This window comes from Juglans microcarpa x Juglans regia, chromosome 8S (genome assembly GCF_004785595.1).
Source record: "Juglans microcarpa x Juglans regia isolate MS1-56 chromosome 8S, Jm3101_v1.0, whole genome shotgun sequence".
Taxonomy (NCBI): domain Eukaryota; kingdom Viridiplantae; phylum Streptophyta; class Magnoliopsida; order Fagales; family Juglandaceae; genus Juglans; species Juglans microcarpa x Juglans regia.
The window spans coordinates 6,062,229-6,082,007 of NC_054609.1; the positions used below are offsets into that span (position 1 = coordinate 6,062,229).

Sequence of the window (19,779 nt, forward strand, 5' to 3'; positions counted from 1 at the left end):
AATATGCATGTAGATCTCACGATCGACGTCAATTTTTATGTATAATAGCCAAGTTTTTTTTTTTTTTTTTTTTTTTTTTTTTTAAATTTTAATTTTGTTTATTAGTTATTTTTTCCCAAACGTGGCATCCTTTCCATGCAAGTTCGATCTCCCCCACACTATATTCGTCATGCATGATTTTTTTTTGGCTGAATACATTGTTTTGGTCATATGAAAGTTGATCAATTCGTGCTATATATATATATACACACACACACTTATAAATATATATATGTATATATATTAATAATGGTGAAGGTAAGATATAACTATAGATTGAGACTGATCAAAGTTTAATAAGGAGACTTTTGAGCTTTTAGTTTTATTTTGAGAAACTTGATGATCACCCTTTGGTTGTGTTAGATTAATATATTTAATTACCTGCACTTATTATAGAATTAATATATAATATTTCATGTAGAATACAAAATTAATCATTCCATCTGTTAAATAAAAAATATTTAATTCTACAAAATCTTTAAAGAAATTATGTCAAGAAATGTCATTCAAGTGTACTTTTGTTACATAAAAATTTAATATGCTAAGTCATTTTTTTTACACTAGTCAATTACTTGGAAAACATAATTAATTAATTCTGAGTTTTCAATTTATTTAGTGAAAATTAAGGTTCTTAAATTATAAAGGAAAAATGCATTAATATACTAAAAATTATATAATTTAGCTATAAGGAAAATGATTTATACAATCATAGAGTATATATATATATACAATCAGTGTGCACTCTTTAAAAAAAATAAGAGAAATATAAGACCCACTTAAAAAATATCAACTTTTTCATAATAGACCGTACTCTTTTCAAAAGAAATGGCACGAGATTTATACATCGATTATATCTATCATTACTACTTTAAGAGTAATGCTACTTATCATCCTCTCATCATCTCAGGATATGACATTAGATGATTGGAGACTATAATAATCTAATGTCATATCATTGAATGATGAGATGATGATAAAAAAAAAGATAATGAATAGATTTGTAATTATCAATCCAGCAATAATTTATAAGTAATCTGCATTTAATTTTAGTAGGTCTGATAAAAAAAAAGATAATGAATAGATTTGTAATTATCAATCCAGCAATAGTTTATAAGTAATCTGCATTTAATTTTAGTAGGTCCAATGACGGGTGCTCTGCAATACTATTTGGTTGTTGTGGAAAAGAGAAACCCATAAGTGTACTGATCACCAACTTGATCGGTAGTACTGATCTTGAAATCGAATGCGACGGTCGCATTGATTATTGGCTCTTGAATTCCTAAAGATTTAAATATAATCGAAATCGTTTTCATGATTCACACTCCCACAAACTGTTCCTATTCTTTAACGTCGTATATATAAGCTGGTTTCATGCAAGTTGATGATAGAAAACGACATTTGATATTTTCTTAATTTGGAAGTCAAAGAGCTCATGACTCATGAGTACAGCTAGCTAGCCTATTCAGCGCTCATGGATAAATTTGGAAACACCTTCAATAATTAGAGATGTGTAATATATATACATGTAGATCTTAAAACCGCGTCATGATCTATTTTTATATGAGTTTTACTACATACATTTATTTTTACGTACTCTTTATATATGCACTCCACTAATGTGATTGACTAAAGCAGTCATTTTATATTAAAAAAAGTAACGCAGCCAATCACATTAGTAGAGTGTGCGAGGAGTAATACAAAAGTGACTATATATAGATCAGTTTTTATTTTTTATATATAATAGCCAAGTTTTTTTTTTTTTTGCTAACGTGGCATCCTTTCCATATAGCAACGAATACATTATTTTGGTCATAGTTTGAATATATATATATATATATATAAGTACCTTCATATTTATTATAGAAATTTGCATGTTATGGTAATATTTATTGTTGATCTTTACAATAATATATATTTAGGTTAATTATTGTAATTATTGTGGATCAATTAGCATTATAGACAGATTTGTATTTATTGTATTATTGTGGATCAACTATAAATAGCTAGGCGCGCTCTTTGGGCTATATATTAATCATACTATTTTAGATACACAAATATAAGTTTATTTTATTACAATTACTTTCTTCCTTTCTTAGCAACCAAACAAGAGGCTAACTAAAGGAATTAAGAACCATCCATTTGATCCAATCGGACAAGTACTGGAATACATAAACCAAGAAATTAAAGCTAAAGCTTTCAGAAACATTCGAGACAAACAGAACCAATAATTATTAAGAGAATAAGAAAAAAAACAAGAATTAAACCCAAATTAAGGAACATTAATATTAATTGAGACACACATTGATATATAATATTAAAAACATCTGAAAATATGTTCTAAGCTCTCAATTAATCGTGGGTGCTTAAAACATAAAAGATGTTTCTAGTACTGTAAGGTGTGTATATATATATATATATATGTACGTATATATATGTTGTAGCTGTTTTTAGCGCTAGCGTTTATTATAAGCTAGCTAGGTAGGTGATCAAAGAGCAATCCACTGCTGGTTTGGTAAGCATGCACGTTGACACTCTGAAAGTTTGATTGGGAGGCCAGAAACGAGAGGAAAAGGGAAGCCAAAACCGGAAAAGGGAAGCCAAAACCCGAGTAAAAAGTAACATCATCATTTGTGATGATCATGACTTTTAACTTTTCCAACGGGAGACCTGGCATGGCGAAGATGCCTCTCTTGGGAAAGAAGTTTTGCAAACCTGCAGAAAAGACATATTTTATGCTTTCCATTATTATGTATCTTAATGTAAAATAGAAACTCCGAACAAAAAATAGTTTAATATATATAAAAGAGTAATGAGCTAAATACAGTTTTAGAGTATAAATTTTGCGCACTCTCAGTATATCTATTAATAGTAGTTAAATAATTTAAGTTAAGATGTTTTATTGGGTTTTGGAAAATGAGAGGAAACAAAATTGAATGAAAATATTATAAAATTAAAAAATTATTTGAATATAATTTTTTAATGTAATTTTTGTTTGAAAATTTGAAAAAATAGTATTATTTTTTGTGTTTTGTTTCGGAGTTTGAGAAAATTGTAATGATTACATATTAGATAACAAATTTTAAAATGTGAATTTGAAAAGTGTTTTTTGTTTTGATGTTTGACAAAGAAAGAACTGAAAATACTTGAGAACAATTGTTTTACCAAACGGACCATAAAAAAAAAATAGTAAAGTTCATCATTAAAAAATATTTTTTTTACGTGCATCTCACCGTTTATGACCTATTTTTTTAAAGAAGACTTGCACGCTCTCTAGACTGTACAAATCATTTTCATCTCATGTAATATACCTTATGAGAGCCTCTGCATTTGTTTCGCTATTTGAAGGTTCAAAGAGGCCAGTATCTAGATTCACCCTAGAGACTCTTTTTTTCAGCAATTCATCTCCAACTTTGACAAGATCATCCAAGTTCTTCGTTGTGGCAACGTCCACAGAAGATACTACCCCAATCAATGTATCGTCCTACAATATTTGATTCAAAATATATTTTGATTCGAATATTAAACATGCCCAAGTTAATCGAGTACATAAAAACATACCTACTCGTCATGGACATATATATGGATTGGAATAAACATGATATACCTGAATCCGCAGATAGCTTTCCTCAGAATGAAGGGCTTGGAAAACCTCAGAGAGATGGACGTCAACCATATCTGCACTTGCTTGAGAAAATACGTCAATTATTGGGGTGGAACCACCTCTGGTTAACCAATCTAGTATGCCCCACTTGGCTGCATCAGGAGCCTTGTATTTCTCTTCGTCTTTATTTGAGCCAGTTCCTAATGATATGACCAAAAACCGGCCATAGTCCATTGGTTTTATAGGGAAGAAGTCGGGACTTCCTCTAAGGATCTCCTTTGTCACTTCACCAATGGCAAGTAAAGCCTGGAAAAGACACCAATTTTGCAGGTTAACACCAGTACTTTGCATTATATTTTTCACAGGAAAAAAAAAACATGCTAAAATTACTATTATTGGTATCAGGTAGGATCTGAAACAGCTTGAAAGATACCGGATTATTAGCAGCAACCCCACCATCTGTAAGGTTGAATTCTCTGACGTTCCCTTCTTGGTCTTTGGTTTCGAAGTAATAAGGTGGAAGATAAGTTGGTGCAGCTGAGGTTGCAATGCATACATCTGAGAGTAGGGCATCTAAGCTTGGGTTTTTTTTTACCTGGTGCATAAAAGAAGGAAACCAAAGTGAATCTTAGTATTCCATCATTTGCAATCACTTCCTAATTGAGAGGATAAGAAAAGCTAGATCAAGTCTGTAACAATCAGTCTTGAAGATTGATCTACTTGAAGAGAAGATGATATTCAACCTCATAGCTAGAGAAGACGGTTGGCTGCAGTCGCTTGAGATCGAATGATGGGATGACAACATTAGTCAAAGTCTGATGTATTCTTGTACTTCCCAGTTTTTCCCTAACAAGGTTATGCAGATACTTACCATCGTATTTGGGTCCCGAAAGGGCTTTGAAGATCTTTGCAGTAAGTGGAAATAGCGGAAAACTGCAATTTTGGAAAAAGTACATAACTCGTTTTAGTAACTAAAATGAATGGAATCAGGCTAATAATCAAATAGGAAAGTTTTGTTCTCATGAATAGTACAGTTTCATCTTAAATGAGTTCTAAGTTTACTTGTTTTGTGGGAATATTTTAGGGCAATGGTTCAAGTAGAAGTCCTTGATATCCTTAGCAGCAAAGACAGGTCTGTTCTTTTCATTTGGAGCAGTTATCATGGCTGTTACAAGGCCGCCTGTGCTTGTTCCTGCAATCACATCAAAATAATCTGCGATTCTTGCATCTTCCCCGTCCAGCTTCTGCACCACGCACAAACAATTCAGTGTAAATGATAGAAGATTACATGCATGCATGCTGAAACATTCTGCTTATATATATATATAGCATGCATGCTTGTAAAGTGAATAAAAATGCAACGAAGGATATATCTAACCTGAAACTCGGATTCTAAGAAATCAAGGATGGTTCCTGGGATAAGCCCTCTTATTCCTCCGCCATCAATGCTGAGAACAGTGATTACATTTCCATACGTGGGTGGCTGTAGGGGTACAATATTTTTTGCTTCCATTAGGGATAAGGGAAATCGAGGGACGGAGAGATAAGGAGGGGGAGGGCCGGGTTTCTTTCAAGAGGCAGCAGCTTGCTTAAAAGTGGTAAGTTGAGATGCTGATCCATTCTTAGATAGGAATAGGGGTATATATAGTCCTGATTCCTCTGAATTTTCAAGATATATTCAACCGCGTCATTGGATTGGACCAAACCCCAAAAGAAAGTCATTCAATGAATGTGTTTCAACTTTGACCCAAGTTTTGCATGCTTCCTTGTATAATGTTAAATGTTAAAATTGGACTACAGTACTTGATGTCACAAATCAATGGGAAAATTGCAAATTTCATGAATACAATATACCCTCTTGCTTTGGCATAGAAATGGTCTCATAAGCTTTCATTTGGCCACAGTAAGCTAGTGCAGAGAGGAGACTTGTAGTTGGGGCTTGTGAAGAATTGTAGTTGAGCATAAAGCACGGCAAACAGGTGTCTAAGTATGCATTAGGCCGTACACTTGCCCCACTTTGATTGTTTACCGTCAAGTTCATCCATATCAAGTAGTGGCTACACCTTAGTTTAGCATTATCCTGAGCTTTGATCTTTTCCCTAGATTATTTGCAATGAATTCCACATTAAAATATGAACAATATAATCAAAATATCATTTTTGACGCGTTAGGTGGCACCTCCAGCAACCAAAGGAGGGTGATAACATTGAAAAGTAAATTGGTTTGAGGATACCTTGATTCCCATTTTTCGCGCAAAAGGAAAAGGTACGTGTTAGGAATTGCGTATTCAACAAAGGAGTACCAGTCAAGTACGATGCCTGCATAAATTCCAACATGGTCGACATTAATTTCAATCTGCTAGCTGCATGCACAAGGAAATGTTAAGAGACTTGATCATTCTATTGCTCTCATGCAAAACCAGTAGAACTGTGAGTCATTCTTAACCATTTGATTGGAAAAATAAACAAGTACTGGTGATCACGGACAGAACTCATGCAGCATGATCAGTAGTTCACGTTGGATGTTTTGACATTAAGGTTTTTCTTGGTAGAAGCATTAAGCAGCCCGGTTTATATCATATTATATTATTAACTTGGCCAACTTGTATCAGTATTAACATTTATATGAGTATTATATCGCGTGTTAATTCTATAATCTGCCAGCACCTGTGTACAACTTGATAACATTTATATCATATTATAGTATTAACTTGGCCCGATTTTAAATCTAATGTTCACTGTTCTTTTAATTGCTACATAGATTATATCGAGCAAGACGTTAATGTTTGGTGAAATATGTTCCACAGTCAATGTTCTATTGGATAGAAAAGTAGTGGCCAACCCACGGCACCAAAAACAAAATGGACTTCTTTGTCTTCATGGTGTTGGGCTAACATTCCTAATCATCTAGTGTAAAACTCAAATGTACCAACATCCCGGAGCTTTAAACCCATTAGTATTTATTATTTTATTAATTATTTATTTTTAATTATCTTGTAATATTACATTTATGATTACAAGATAAATAAAAATAATAATTTTTAATCATTCGATGCTATGTAACAAGATGATTATTAACATTTTTGGTTCCATACATATGCCATTTAAATTGAATAAATTCACACTAATCTCGTCAGCACTATAATTGGCACTAATTTGGTAAATTTATGATTTCTAGTTGCATTTTACTTTCCTCTAGGGGCTGAAATGAACCAATCTATTCGATAGCTCACTTGATACTCGCTCGGTTAAGCTCGAATCAAACTCGACTCGTAAAAAAAAAAAAAACTCGATTGTGAAAGCAGATACCCGCTCGATTAGTTAATGACATATACCCAACTAAACTCTACTCAATTCGACTAAGGCTTGCTAAACGCTCGCTCGTTTATGCCCGAGTCGACTCGTTAGCTCAACTCGATTAAAGCTCATTCATATATTGATAAATATACGCATCCAACTATGTATATATACATATATACATATATGTTTATTAGCTAATAACAGAAGCATAACACTTTTTATAATTAAATATATAATATGTAATCTAATTACTTATGCCTATATAATGAACATGATTCATTGCTATTTTTATAATTTATACAATAATTAGTAGATAAGATTTAATAATTTCATATACTAGTATGTGTGAACCATATATGAAATAGATATATGCTATCATATTATGTGTATGTATTAATAATTTATGTAGGCATATAATATATTGTTATAATGGATAAATATCAACTAGCTACATATTAGTTATTTATAAATGTTTAAAATCTTATAATTTAATATAGGTTCTACTTGTTAGTTGTACAAAAATATTAGATTTTTTATTTATCTAATTTATTAATTATTAAGTATTATTTAAAAAAAAAAAAAAAAACAACCTGAGCTGAGCTCGAGATCGACTCGAGTTGGGAGTTTAGCTTACTGAGTCGAGCTCGAATAAAGGTTAAATAAAAATCTCCAACTCAAACTTTTTTAGTCGAGCTGAGCTGGACAAGCCAAAGATCAGTTTGGCTCGGCTCGAATACAACCCTACTTTCCTTACATATGACTGGCAGAACTTTTAAATGTGATTATGTATAGTAATAAGTTTATATGGATCAAGATTCTCTCAACTACTTGTTTGAATTTGAAGAAATGTAACACCCCGGCCCCCCAGGGATCAAAGAGTTACTTCCTATAACTTAAAACTCACAATTCATCAATATATTTACAGACTCCAAAATATAAAGTCATCAGAATACTACAAAATCTCTTATTAAAATCTGCCAATTCTCATAAATCTTCTATGAGTAATCCACTATGCTTAAATAATCATCTCACCGATACTCCATAATCCTGATCCTTAGTTGGACTATTCAAAATCACCTGAAAAATATATAGAGATAAAGGGTGTAAACATGAGCATTTATCGAGTTTAGAATGCAGAATCATAATAATGTTTTCAAAATGCAGCGTCAGAACGTGTTATCAAAAATATCAGAGCAAAAATTCAAAAATATTCATAATCAAAATCCCTTTGGCACTGAAACATCACATCGTATCTTATCATATCAGAACAAATACCATGTTTAACCCCGTGGTAGGGTTGTGCAAATCTTGGTAGCTAACCGAGCAGAAAACAAATGTGAATCTTCCCTTTATTCATTCTCAGAGTCCCGAGTGTGCACATAGGAAAAACCACGTAGAAAACCACTTTATTTCCAAAGTGGGTGCACCAGAAAGAAAAAAATTGGTGCCAACCCGAACAGAGGCTACAATTTTAAACCCGTGGTGAAGTTAGAACGGAACAGAAATGGAAACAGAATGTTATGCCAAAGGTTTTTAGAAATCATATCATATCATATCAGAGTACAGAAAATCTTCAGAACAGAACAAAATTATATGACAAAGCATAATTTATGCACCAAATTTCATATTCGCTCTCTTTTCAAAGTTCAGAAATAGAATGTAAAAAATAAGTTCATGTTTACACCAGTCGTGACAGAAAATACTTTCTTCTAAAACAGAATCTCATGAGTAATGCAGAACAAATAATTGAGGTAGTTCAAATTTATTTTCAAATATGTATATTTTCCAAAAATCAACCTCAGCTCATTTTATTTTAATGCAAAGTCTAGCATAGGAGCCATGCTTAACTGGACTTCTTAGCCTTTTTAGAATTTTCCTCAAAAATGTCGAACAGTTAACAATCGTCACCTATAAAATAATCAAGTAATTCTCGCAAATTTCTAATTAATTACGTATTTCTATATTTAATCCTAAGTTTCTAAAATAACCTATTTAATTCCTCAAAACCTAAAATTTCATAACCTCACATTATAAATCATCACTTTCTAAAATCAGTCCGAACAAAACACAAAATCTAACTTATTTACTAATGAGATCAATTTATAAAATTGGGTAACATAATTATATAAAAAAATTTATTAAGATAGACAAATAAAAAATACCATTTAATTAAAATAGACTTAATTAGTCTCTCTTTAAAGAATTCATAAAAAGTCTTGCACTATATTGTATTTCTAGAAATATATTAAAAAAAAATATAATAGTACTAATACCATATTACAAATCTTTATTATTCTCATTATAAAAATCATGTATTTTCTTAAACAAAATTAAACCAAGACCATTTATTAAAAACATAACCCATTTAAACATAGCCCAAAAAAAAAAAAAAAAAAAACCCTCACCCAAAAACATAAATTTGAGAACTTTCCATATATATATATATATATATATATATATATATTAGGTTAAAACTGGTAAGTACCCAACCTAGGTTAAAACTATCCATATATATCATATATATTATGTATGTATAATAAGCGAGATGAATACACATACAGGATTAACACCCAGTATGCGGTGGTAGCAGCTTACCCAAGGGAAACCGAGATACACGTGGAGGGGTGAGGCGCGACGGGGCTGGCTGGAGGGACTGAAGTGTCACGACATAAGAGAGGGAGTGGGCGGAGACTCCGTCGAGCTAGGCTGCGCACGAGCGAAAGAGAGGGAGTGGTGAGTGAGAGAGAGATGGAGAGAGACAGAGAACGAAAACTCACCTTGATGTAGCGAGGCGTGCGACGGTTTGGGGCTGGGCGTCGACCAGGGCAGCATCCAATCACGGGTGGCTAGGGCATCCGCGTCGCTTGTAGCTGCGGCAACAGGTGGGGTGGTGGCTTACGGGCAGTGAGTTGGTTGAGCCATGATTGCTCTGTTTTGGTTGTCTAAAATAGGGAAGTTTCGTGGCTTGCAATGGAGGCTACGAGTGGCGTTGGACAGCGGCGTCGTGTGGCTGGGCATGGTGGTGGGGTCTGGACAGAGATTTTTCGTGGGGTGGATGAACCAGGCGGCAACTATGTGGAGGTGTTGATTCGCTGTTGGCCGTGCGTGTGTGCTACTCGAGGTTGCTGTGGTTGCCCGAATGATGAAAGTTCCCAACGCGCTGCGATTGCGAGGTGTTGGTTCTCGGTGGTGCATGGCTACGACGAAAGCTGGTAGCTTGCAGAGGAACTACCATTGCTTACGGCAACAAGGAAAACTCGAGAAGAGCTTAGGATGCTCTCGTTTGGGCTTCCGTGAGGGTCTTGGACGGCAACGGGGTGCAAAGTTTGATTTTTCTTGGTGGACGACCACGCATGGCTGTGAGCACGGAAGGGAAATCTAGATGGCTGTCGGTTTCATGTGGGGATAGAGGCTGGGGCTTGCGATTCTGCAATAGGGGGAAGTCGTGGCTGGCTACGCTTGGCTGGCAATTGAATACCCTAAGGTGGTGCGGCGGCTAGTGTTTGGGTAGTTTCTAAAAGCATGGGATAATACATGTGTGTACATATATAGGTGACGACAACTCTAAGGGAAATGATGAGATGAAGAAACATGCATGCTGTGGAGAAAAACTGATTCAAGCGTAACCCTAGTTAAGTAATGATTAGATAAAAAAGTTGAGAATTAGAAATTAAATTAATGTTTTATATTTGAGTGATATTTAAAGAAAGAATAAAGTTTTTGAAAATATACAACAATATAAGCATCCAACAAGACCTTAATGTTTGATGAAATATGTTCCATAGTCAATGTTCTATTGGATAGAAAAGTAGTGGCCAACCCACGGCACCAAAAACAAAATGGACTTCTGTGTCTTCATGGTGTTGGGCTAACATTCCTAATCATCTAGAGTAAAACTCAGATGTACCAACATCCCAAAGCTTTAAACCCACTATTATTTATTATTTTATTAATTATTTATTTTAATTATCTTGTAATATTACATTATATGATTACAAGATAAATAAAAATAATAATTTTTAATCATTTGATGCTATGTAACAAGATGATTAATAACATTTTTGGTTTCATACATATGTCGTTTAAATTGAATAAATTCACACTAATCTCATCAGCACTATAATTGGCAGTAAATTTATAATTTCTAGTTGCATTTTACTTTCCTCTAGGGCTGTAAATGAACCAATATGTTTGATAGCCCACTCAATACTCGTTCGATTAAAGTCGAATCAAACTCGACTAGTAAAAAAAAGCTTGACCATGAAAGCAGATACCCACTTGATTAGTAAATTACACATACCTGACAAAACTCGACTCGACTCGACTAAGACTCATTAAGGCTTGCTAGTTTATGCTCAAGTGGACTCGTTAGCTCAAATCAATTAAAGTTCATTCATATATTGGTAAATATACGCATACACCTATGTATATGTACAGATATATATATTTATATATGTATTAGCTAACAACATAAGCGTAGCACTTTTATACATAAATATATAATATGTAACTTAATTACTTATGTCTATATATTGAATATGCTTCATAGTTATATTTTATAATTTATACAATAATTAGTAGATAAGATTTAATAATTTCATATACTAGTATGTGTGAACCATATATGAAATAGATATATGCTACCATATTATGTGTAAATATTAATAATTTATGTAGGCATATATATAATATATTATTATTATGGATAAATATCAACTAGCTACATATTAGTTATTTATAAATGTTTAAAATCTTATAATTTAATATAGGTTGTACTTGTTAGTTGTACAAAAATATTATATTTTTATTTATCTAATTTATTAATTATTAAATCTTATTCAAAAAATTAAAAAAAAAATAAACAACTTGAGCTGAGCTCGAGCTCGGACTCGAGTTGGGAGTTTAGCTTACCGACTCGAGCTCGAACAAAGGTTAAATAAAAATCTTGAGTTCGAACTCTTTTAGTCGAGCCAAGCTCGGCAAGCCAAATGTAACACCCCGTATTTTAGTATATTTTTATTGAAGGATTATTTTTATTTATTCAAAAATTTATTCTCTTATTTTAAAATTGTCGGATATTTTAAAATTGTTTGTTTTATGATCTTTAAATTGTGAAAATTAAATTTGATATATTTTCTTAATATTTATTATTGTGATGCGTTTAAATTGTTCTTTATTTTAAATTAATTGATTGTTGGATTTAATTATTTTATTTTTATTATATCATTACGTTTAAATTATTTTAATCGAGATGCTGTTTTGAAATCATTTTCGTTGGATCATTTTTGTGACCCAAGATGTGAGGATTGTACCTCATTTCTTTGCATTCACTTTTCTTTCCCCCCTTTTTCTTTTCTTTTTCTTTTCTTTGTCTCCATTTCTTTCTCTTCCTTCTCTCTCCCCGCGCGCGAAGCCCCTGCACTCCCTCCCCGTCCATTTTCTCCTCCAACCACAGCGCCTCCGTGCGCCGCTCGTGTCCATCACCGCCCCTACCATTCGCTTCCCCATCGACCGGCGACCCCACCTCCCAAATTCCAGCCCCCCTCGTTTCGTCGTTCTCCTCCACGAACGACGTAAGCCGCGGCATTCCTTGTGCCGTTGCGCCGCCGCCGTGCCGCCGTGGCCCTCACCGCCCAACCCAACCTCTTCCCTTCCGGCCGGCGATCACACCCTTCCTTGTGTGTGTTGTGTGAAGCCCGAAAGCCCAGCCCAGCAGGGCCCAGCCCGTGCAATTCTGTTGAACCCAGCCCCTCATTGTGTCAAACAGCGCCATTTTGAGGAACCCATAGGGTTCCATCGTGTTCCTTCCTGCGCCGCATGCCTCTTCTCCTTTCTTATTCTTTTCTTCTTGTGTTTTCTGCAAACTTCTTCCGGCAGCTGCTGCCGACGCCAGCCTCTCCTCCAATCGGATTTTTAGCTGCACATTTCACCCACTTCAAGCCACCACCACCTTCACTTCCACCTCGAGCTTCATTGGGTGCCCTCGGTGTCGTTCAGTGGGACTCCGAAATGCTCAATGTCAATCCGTTGCTCCACGCGGCCACCACCTCCTTCTTCCATGGCTTACCCAGTGTCGAGCTGCGGTGTTTTCTGTATCAAGCACCATCACACGTCTCTTCCACGGCCGTTTTCTCTTCTTCTACCCGTACGACACACGGCGCTTCAAACCGCCACTCTTGGCCTATTTAAAGGCCACGGCTTCAGCAAATTAAATGTTCCGAAAATCCTCATCTTCTCTCTTTCTTAAGTTTATCGCATTTCTTGGTGTCTGAGATTTGTTCTGTATATTTGTTAGTGAACCCGTGAGCTTGTGTTGTTCTACCGAGCTCTATTCAATTCTAGTATCACTCGGTTTCTTAGAGAAATTGTTGGGTTGTAGTAAGTTGAATTTCCATCCGCTTGTAAATTGACCCAACCTGTGAGTTGAGAGGCCTTTTGACACTGTTGCCGCCGCTGAGCCGCCACCTTGAGCAAACGCTCTTTCGCTTGATCTTTCAGATTTCCTAACTTCGTGTGTATGTAATTTCCCAGTTTTTATTAATAAAGTTGTTGTAATCGTATTTTGTAAACTGTCATTTCTGTTGTAACTGTTGATTGTAATGATCTGTTGGATTTTGGCCATGGGCGGTTAAAGTGTTGGTTGTAAACAGTGTTGTTGTTGGAAATGGGCCTTGGGCCGGATTGGAGGTTGGGAGTATGCGTGTATTTGTGAAACTGTATAGTTGTAAACGGAGGATTATTTTATTGTAAGTGAGATATTTAATATTTATTCCAATAAACTGTTGTAATGCATATTTATCGTCTTTAAAAAATTGTGCTGTGATGTCACGCTGTCTGTTTGTATGACTAAATGTGTGGGTGCGTGTGTATCACGACTCCAAGCCGAGATGGAGTATTATCTCGGTGGAGCTCCTCTGGTCACTCGGGAGGGTAACAGTCTGACGTGACGTCCCCTGAGTTGTCGCAGGGTGACAACGGGAACAGACGAGACTGTAACACTCGTACTGATTCCGTGACCTTTTGGCTGGCGAGGTAAGAGGATGCTTTGCCATGTACGCGCTGGGCGTGGAACTGTGCATCGCTCGTTACGAAGTCTCATGCACGAACGTTACCCATGATGTGACGATGAGAACCAGGGTGTGCAGACGGTCCATAGGGGAGACCGTGGTGCATGCGTAATTTTGTAATAATTATGATCAGGACCAAAAATGGGATTTTTGGTGTGAGTATAAAAAGGGCATTTTTAGGAAAAAAGAATGTGGTTTCGTTTTCTGGAATATTTGTTCGTATGAGGACGCGTGATTATATAAATGTGTTTTCAATCCATTGGATGTTGTTTTGGTTAATTACTTGCTGAGATGTCATAATCTCATTATGATGTTTTACCTTACGGTTCCGTTTTATGGTGCCGTAGAGTTGGACGCAGAACCCGAATATGAACCTGAAGGACCGGCTCCGCCAGAAGCTTAAGTTGCTGATATGTTGTTCAGAATTTTGAGATTTGTTTCCCTTATGTTATTTGTTTTCTTTAAATTATCTGTTGGAAGATTGGAAAATTCTTGTAAAGTTATTTTACTGCTTTTTGAACAATTCTGGTACTTAATAAAGAAAGACATTTTATTTTCTCCGCTGCGAATATTATTTTGTACATTTATTGCATGTTGTACACACTTTGAGCACTGGTCGTTGGGGTGCGTGATCCATGTGGTCATCTTCCCGGTGTCACGAACTCCACAAAAATAACACTTGGGGGTCGAGGGCACCACATGTGGTATCAGAGCAGTTTGGCTTTGGGTAAAACCGTAAAAATACTTAGGTGCAGTACCAGAATATTTTATTGTATTTTGACTCATTTATTAAATATCGAGTTTTAAAAGGCGCGTTTTATCAGAAAGATGGACCGATTAGGAATGCCACATCCGGAACCTGAGAACGACTTGTCTCGTACTGATGGGAATCTCGCCATGGCTAGAGCCTTAACCCGTATGACAGAATTTCTTCAACAAAATTTTCTGCCGCAAAGGGAGCAACAGAACGGTTGTTCGTATGAACGCTTTTTAGCTCATAGGACCCCTGTTTTTTCTAGACAAGAGGATGCACTTCGTGCTGGGAGGTGGATCAGTGTTCTCGAAAAGACGTTTGAGATCTGTGGGTGTACTGAAACTCAGAAAGTGTTATACGCAAGTTATCTGCTGCAAGGTGACGCGACTGCTTGGTGGGGGACCAAGCAGGAGCTTCTGGAAATGGAGTTAGGATCAATTGCAGCGGTATCTTGGTCGCGTTTTAAAAAGGAATTCAATGATCGTTTCTTCCCAAACACTATGAGGAAACAAAAGGCATGAGAGTTTAACAATTTAGTGCAAGGGGAGATGACGGTCGAGCAGTATGCTCGGAAGTTTATAGAACTTGGGAAGTTTGCTACACATTTGATTGCTACAGAGGAGATGCGGATCGAGCGATTTCAGGAGGGTCTACGGCGAGAGATCCGTAGACAGGTTGCTTGTTTGCAAATTCTGACCTTTCAGCAATTAGTGGAGGTTGCTTCGATTGCAGAGCGGGAGTTTATTGATCTGTTGCTGCTCCAATCGGGCAAAAGAGAAGAGTTTTCAGGGAAGGAAGTAGTTCGGGGTCTGCACCTAAGTTTATTTCCAGGACTGGGGCCCGACCGCAGATGGCCACTGGAGTACGAATGGGGGGTCGAGCGCCAGTATGTGGCAAATGCAATAGGTCGCATGTAGGCGAGTGCCACATGTCTGGGATTCAGTGTTTCAAATGCGGGCAAACGGGACATCTTGCTCGCAACTGCCCTACCATGATGCAGGCGAACCGAGGTGGTTACCGTGGTAGGAGGACTACCCCAAGACTGTAACACCTCGTATTTTAGCGTATTTTTAATTGAAGGATTATTTTTATTAATGTAAATATTGGTTCTCTTATTTTAAGTTTATCGAATTTTTAGTGGATTTATTTTTATGATTTTTAAATTGTGAAAATTAATTTGTTATGTTTTCTTAATATTTATTATTGTGATGCATTTAAATTGTTCTTTATTTTAAATTAATTGATTGTTGGATTTAATTATTTTATTTTCATTGTATCATTACGTTTAAATTATTTTAATTGATTTGCTGTTTTAAAATCGTTTCCGTTGGATAATTTTTGTGACCCAAGATGTGAGGATTGGATCTCATTTCTTTCCCTCCATTTTCTCTTTCCTCTCTTTTTTCTTTTCTTCTTTTCCTTTCTTCTTTCTTTCTTCCCCTGCTTCCTCTCCCGCACGCGACCAGCCCTTCCTTTCTTCTCCATCCGTTTCTCCTCTTCTCCCAGCCCGCCGCCGTCGCGCCACAGTGGCCCTCACCGCCCCTCCCGTTCGCTCCCCCACCGGCCGACGACCACTCTCTATCAATCCCAGCCCCTATCGCGCCGCCGTTAGCCTCCATGAACCGTCCAAAGCCGATGATGCCTTCTCTTCTTTCCAGCGCCGCCGTCGCGCTCCGGCCACCATTTCTTCACAACTTCATCCTCGACCTCCTAGCAACCCAAAGCACCCATCCTTAGCTCCGATCCGTCACCGGTGAAGCTTATCTATCTCCATTTCCGATTTGGACATCTTTGGCCTAAAACCACCCTTTGCGCTGCCACCCACGGCAAACCACCACCACCACCACTAGCTTCACCGACATCTCTAAGCCCTACCCTATCAATTTTGGGTCTTGGTTTGTCTTCGTTGAAAAGTGAGTTTTTGAGACCCATGGCCACAATGTATTTTACACAGTTACATTGCTGTGTCGCCACCTTTTGCACCTCCGTGATCCTTCAAAAATTATTATATAGCACTGTAAGTTTTTTTCCAAAGAACTTTCGTGATTTAAATGTATTTTTACCCTAACCCATTTTATTTGTGAACTGGTTGGTTATGCCGGACTGAGTCCGAGGAGTTCGGGGGTTGGATGGATTGTGGACGGAGTTGTTGTGTGTTTGGTTTGCATTGTGAGTTGTTGGTTGTTGGTTATGACGTTGTTCATGTATATGACATATTGCAAGTATGATCATGTTTGTAAATGAAACTGGGTTTTCGTGTACATACATTCATGTTCATGTTGTAACTGAAAATTGGATTTTCATGTGTTTATTTGAAAATTGGATTTTCATGTGAAATGATTCTGTGTGTTTGAAACGAATTGATTGACTGGTTTGAGAAAAAGGAAAGGAGATTGTAGGGATGGTGGTAAGCAGGGATAGTGGTAGAGTCCCGCCTGTGATTCCCGCCTACATTGTCTGATAAGTGGTTGGATTTTGTGTATATCATTTTCTGGGAAAATGTCGGATTATATTTTTGGCTAAAATGAAATTTTTAGCGTGTGTTGGAAATAAATCATTTTCAGGGAAAATGAGGTTTTGGGATCTGCTTTTTGGTTGCATTAATGCATTTTTATTCCGAGGGTTGTTTGGATTATTAATACCTGTGGTACCATATTATGATATCCCAGCTTTTGATGCAGATGTGGATGACGAGCCTTAAGCTTGGCTCTGTTGTAGGAGTGATCTGGGATTGCTCCCGTATATCAAGATTCGTTTTATCAATTATTATGTATTTGCCTTTGTAATATAATTTGGGATGACTGTATAACTTTTTAAAGATGCTTTGTTTTGAATATTTGTATTTAAACTTCTAGTACTTAGATGACTTATTTACATTATCCGCTGCGATTTTTATTGTGCACTTTTGTATGTTGCACACACTTGACACTATCGTTAGAATGCATGACCTGTGTTGTCATCATCCCGACGTCACGATTCCCGTATATTTTTGTACGTGGGAGTCGGGGTGTCACAAAGACCAACTGTTCAAGCTAGGGTCTACGCAGTGACCCCTGGTGAGGTAGATGATGAAGCTCAGGAAACCCAAAATACTGGAGTCATCACAGGTATAGATTTCTATCCAATCATTTGAAGTTACTTTACTAGGTGTTTTGTTTTGTTAGATTTAATTAGTAGTTTTAAATCTTTTTAGGTAGAGTTCGACTGTATGATTATTATGCTTGCACTTTGTTTGACTCGGGAGCATCTCAGTCGTTCATTTCTGCCACTTTTGTACGGACGTGCAACCTGGTTTTTAAACCTTTATCGCAGTCTTTGGTAGTGAAGTTACCAAATGTGGAAACTGTGTGGTGTTTGAAGGTTACCCTAGGTTGTCCTCTGGTTATTAATGGGATGACTCTTAAGGCAGATTTGATAAGGTTTAAATTACTTGAATTTGACATTATTTTAGTAATGGATTGGTTATATTAGTATTTTGCCAGTATTAATTGTCGTAGTCGGATAGTTAGTTTCCAACTACCCGGAGGGAAGTATTTAGAGTTTGCAGGAAGTAAGATAAAGACAAAACCTACAGTTATATCTGCCATTCAAGCAAGCAGGGACTTAGCAAATGGGGCAGATGCCTTCTTGGTTCATGTGGTGTTTGCACTTTCGGAGAAGAAATCTTTAGCAGATATTCCGATTGCGAGGGAATTCTCTGATGTGTTTGTGGATGATTTGCCCGGCTTGCCACCTGTTCGTGATTTGGAGTTCGCCATTGATCTAGAATTTGGTGCGGCATCAGTTCATAAGGCCCCGTACCGAATGGCGCTAGCGGAATTAAAAGAGCTGAAAAATCAATTGCAGGAACTAGTTGATAAAGGATTTATTCAGCCTAGTTTTTCACCTTGGGGAGCACCAGTGCTATTTGTTAAAAAGAAGGATGGTACCCTTAGAATGTGTATAGATTATTGAGAGCTCAATAAGGTAACCATTAAGAATAAGTACCCCTACCTCGAATTGTTGATTTATTCGATCAACTCCAAGGTGCTACTACTTTTTCAAAAATTGACTTAAAGTCGGGATACTATAAATTGAGGATAAAGGATCAGGATATACCTAAGATTGCCTTTAGGTCTAGGTATGGGCATTATGAGTTTAAAGTGATGCCGTTTGGATTAGCCAATACCCCTGCAGCATTTATGGATATGATGAATAGAGTATTCCGACCCTATCTAGATTTCTTTGTGATAGTTTTTATTGATGATATTTTGGTTTATTCTCGAGAACCGGAAGAGCACGCAAGTCATCTTTGATTGGTTTTGGGTAATTTAAGAGATCATCGGCTCTATGCAAATCTGAACAAGTGTGAATTTTGGTTGGAGGAGATTAAATTTCTTGGTCATGTTATGTCCCGTGATGGAGTAGCAGTTGATCCAAGTAAGGTCGATGCTGTCTTGGCATGGCCACATCCTTCAACGGTGCATGAAATTCGAAGTTTCTTGGGACTTGTCGGTTATTATCGCAGGTTTGTGGAAGGATTTGCTCAATTGTCTGGACCTCTCACTACTCTTACCAGGAAAAATATGGAGTTTGTTTGTTCCGACAAATGCGAGAAGAGTTTTCAAGAGCTGAAGAAGAGGTTAACTACGGTGCCTGTGTTGGCACTTCCGGAACCTCATAAACCGTTTGTGGTATTTAGTGATGCTTCCAAATTTGGTTTGGGATGTGTTCTTATGCAGGAGGGAAGAGTTGTGGCGTATGCATCCCACCAACTGAAAGATCATGAGAAGAATTATCCCACGCACGACTTGGAGTTAGCAGCTGTGGTTTTCGCTCTCAAAATTTGGCTGTACTATTTATATGGTGAGATTTGTGAAATTTACACTGATCATAAGAGGCTTAAACATCTTTTCTCGCAGAAAAATCTTAACATGAGACAGAGGAGATGGTTAGAGTTAATCAGTGATTATCAGTGTGAGATTAAATACCACCCAGGAAAAGCAAATCTGGTTGCAGATGCACTAAGTCGGAAGTCTT

The 19,779-nt window shown here is 36.6% G+C and overlaps 1 protein-coding gene across 2 annotated transcripts; it reads right to left on the bottom strand.

The window, feature by feature from the left end:
• Nucleotides 1–2,297: 2,297 nt before the first annotated feature.
• Nucleotides 2,298–5,202, bottom strand: LOC121244504 (patatin-like protein 2). Of its 2 annotated transcripts, none has more exons than XM_041142601.1 (7): nt 5,019–5,202; nt 4,703–4,884; nt 4,384–4,573; nt 4,074–4,235; nt 3,644–3,946; nt 3,348–3,520; nt 2,298–2,751 (listed from the first exon to the last, which is right to left on the bottom strand). In XM_041142601.1, the coding sequence occupies exons 1-7, from the start codon at nt 5,151–5,153 to the stop codon at nt 2,664–2,666; spliced, it is 1,233 nt and encodes a 410-aa protein (XP_040998535.1). In that variant the 5' UTR covers nt 5,154–5,202; the 3' UTR covers nt 2,298–2,663. The 2 variants fall into 2 exon arrangements, with proteins under 2 accessions (XP_040998535.1, XP_040998534.1); XM_041142600.1 differs by having other exon boundaries at nt 3,644–3,983; nt 4,018–4,235.
• Between the last annotated feature and the right edge of the window lie 14,577 nt (nt 5,203–19,779).

Bases quoted from the DNA above. Each gene is read 5' to 3' on its own strand.
- LOC121244504 (XM_041142600.1), bottom strand. From the start codon at position 5,153: ATGGAAGCAAAAAATATTGTACCCCTACAGCCACCCACGTATGGAAAT. The intron at 4,885-5,018 runs GTTAGATATATC...TGCGTGGTGCAG, and splicing joins TCTTAGAATCCGAGTTTCAG to AAGCTGGACGGGGAAGATGC. The intron at 3,984-4,017 runs GTTTTTTTTTTC...TATAATGCAAAG, and splicing joins AATAATAGTAATTTTAGCAT to TACTGGTGTTAACCTGCAAA.